The 1,976-nt window shown below is 67.9% G+C and overlaps 1 protein-coding gene across 1 annotated transcript in view; it reads right to left on the reverse strand.

Moving 5' to 3' along the window:
* The window catches only part of SLC25A47 (solute carrier family 25, member 47), a 4,507-nt gene extending 3,639 nt beyond the window's left edge, over positions 1–868 (reverse strand). The window contains exon 1 of the mRNA XM_012724380.1: positions 712–868. Coding sequence (XP_012579834.1) covers positions 712–868 — 157 coding nt within the window. The remainder of the gene's footprint in view (positions 1–711) is intronic.
* Positions 869–1,976: the final 1,108 nt, after the last annotated feature.

Here is a 1,976-nt window from a genome sequence, read left to right on the forward strand (position 1 = left end):
GAGGGCCCCGAGGGCCCCCCAAGGGGCCATGGTCAAGCACGGTGACCAGCCCAGGCTGCCGGGGCCACTGCCTCCTGGCTGTGCGGCCGTCGGGGGCCAAGACCCCGGCCTGCTCGGAAGGCTGGGTGCCCCGGGGGCAGGCTGGGGTCCCCAGCGAGCACAGTGGGTGGCGCAGCCTGCCCTCCATGGGGAACCCCGGCAGAACAGAGGCGCTGGGAACGCCCATTGCTGTTTTGCAAGCGAGGCCAAGGTCGCTTCTCCCAAAATAGCTCCCATCCCAGACGCACGACCTGGGAGAGCCCTTCCCCAAGGGCCGGTGAGCTCTCACGACCCATCTTTCGCAATCTTTCCCCAGAAAGAAAACAGTTTGGGGGCCCAGGAGGTCAGGTTCATGGCCAGCGGCCTCCCCCCTCCACCACCCCTTCCGGCGCACAGGCCCGGCTGGCTGTCCTCCCTCCGGGCCTCTCCTCGTCAGCCCTGCCTCCCTCTGCCCCCCAAAGCAGCCCTCACCCTTAGCCCTGCACCCCGGCCTCCCTGGTCTGTGTGGGCTACCCCACCTCCGCCTCCTGCAGGCCCCAGTCTCCAGGAAGCCTTCTCTCTCCCGGCCCCCCAGGTCCCGCCACCTGCTGGCGGTGCTCCTCAACCCCCACAGCTGGGGTCACCCCTGGCACACCCCGCTCCCCCAGGCACCCAGGCCCATGGGTCCGTCACCTCCGATGGCTCCAGCTATAAAATCCATGGGCCGCGTGGGGGTGGGGGAAGCCCTGAGGTTCTGCCGACTGGGAGCGGCGCGGAGAGCCGTCTGGTGCCACCACTGGGGTGGCCGCCACAGCGCCGGCCGCTCTGCCCAGTCCTTAAATACCGGCATGGGGCCGGGGCAGGGCCAGGCGCCTGCTGACCGGTGGCCCCTGGGAAGCAGGCGTGTCAAGGCCCACACCCCAGCCTGGGCAGCTGGACATCCTCCCACCCCACCCCACCCCCAAGGGACCTTTGTCCCAGTGTCCTGGGGACCCAGGTGTGGAGAAGTGAGAGGTCACTGTCCCCAGTGTCCACAGGGCTGGCCCAGAGTCCCCTGGGGAAGCCCAGAGACGGGCGGGGACTCCCAGCCCTCCGAGCCCAGGCGCGGCCCTCCGAGACCTCGAGGCGCTGGTGTCTCTGGCCCAGAGAACCGCTCACTTACTCGCTCAACAAACACCACCTGAGCCAGGCTGCCCTGGAGCAGTGAGCCCGTCCCTGGAGCTCCACTTGTCAAGCCTGAGACCCAGGCTGCTCCAAGCGCTTCCCCCCCTTTCCTTGCCTTGGGGGGCCCCTCCGTGGAGGGACGAACATAGGGGATCCCAGAGGAGAAACCTTCCGGAAGAGGCCACTCCCACCCTCGGCCGTTGTGAAAAATCAGGTACCCCGACCGTGCCCCCCTGGACAGCTTCCCAGCACTCTCCTGCACAGGCCCCTGGCAGGGAAGTAGAGCGAATGGCCCCCACTTTACAGGTGGAACCTCAGAAGCCCAAAATGGGCCTTGTCCGGGCCTGGCAGGACAGGACCAGCTTTGGCCTCCAGACACCAGCGCAACCAGCCCTCAGGGCACCCCACCTGGCCTTCCGGGTCACCCCCCAGCGGCTCAGCCCCCACAGGCAGCCACGGGCACTGACCCTGGGAGGCAGTGCTCTTGCCAGGGACACGCAAAGCCTGAGTCCCACTGACCGGATCCTGGCAGGGCCTGGGGAGGGGCAGGGTACAGCCTGTGCCCAGCGCCCTCGGCTGGGGCCCAGAGCTGCGCGTCTGCTGTCCTCTCTGGGCAGGCCCAAGGCTGGAACAGGCTGGCCCCGACCGCCCAGCTGTTGAGAGGTAAAAAAGGGAGGGCACAGGTAGGGGCAGCTGCCAGGCAGGGGCAAAGGGCAGGATGTAACCCACCAAGGCTGGTCCCGACGCCCATCCTGGTGTTTAGAGAAATACTGCTCAGTGTCAGGTTGGAGCCA

This window comes from Condylura cristata, unplaced genomic scaffold (assembly GCF_000260355.1).
Source record: "Condylura cristata isolate star-nosed mole 26May11 unplaced genomic scaffold, ConCri1.0 scaffold00013, whole genome shotgun sequence".
Classification (NCBI taxonomy): domain Eukaryota; kingdom Metazoa; phylum Chordata; class Mammalia; order Eulipotyphla; family Talpidae; genus Condylura; species Condylura cristata.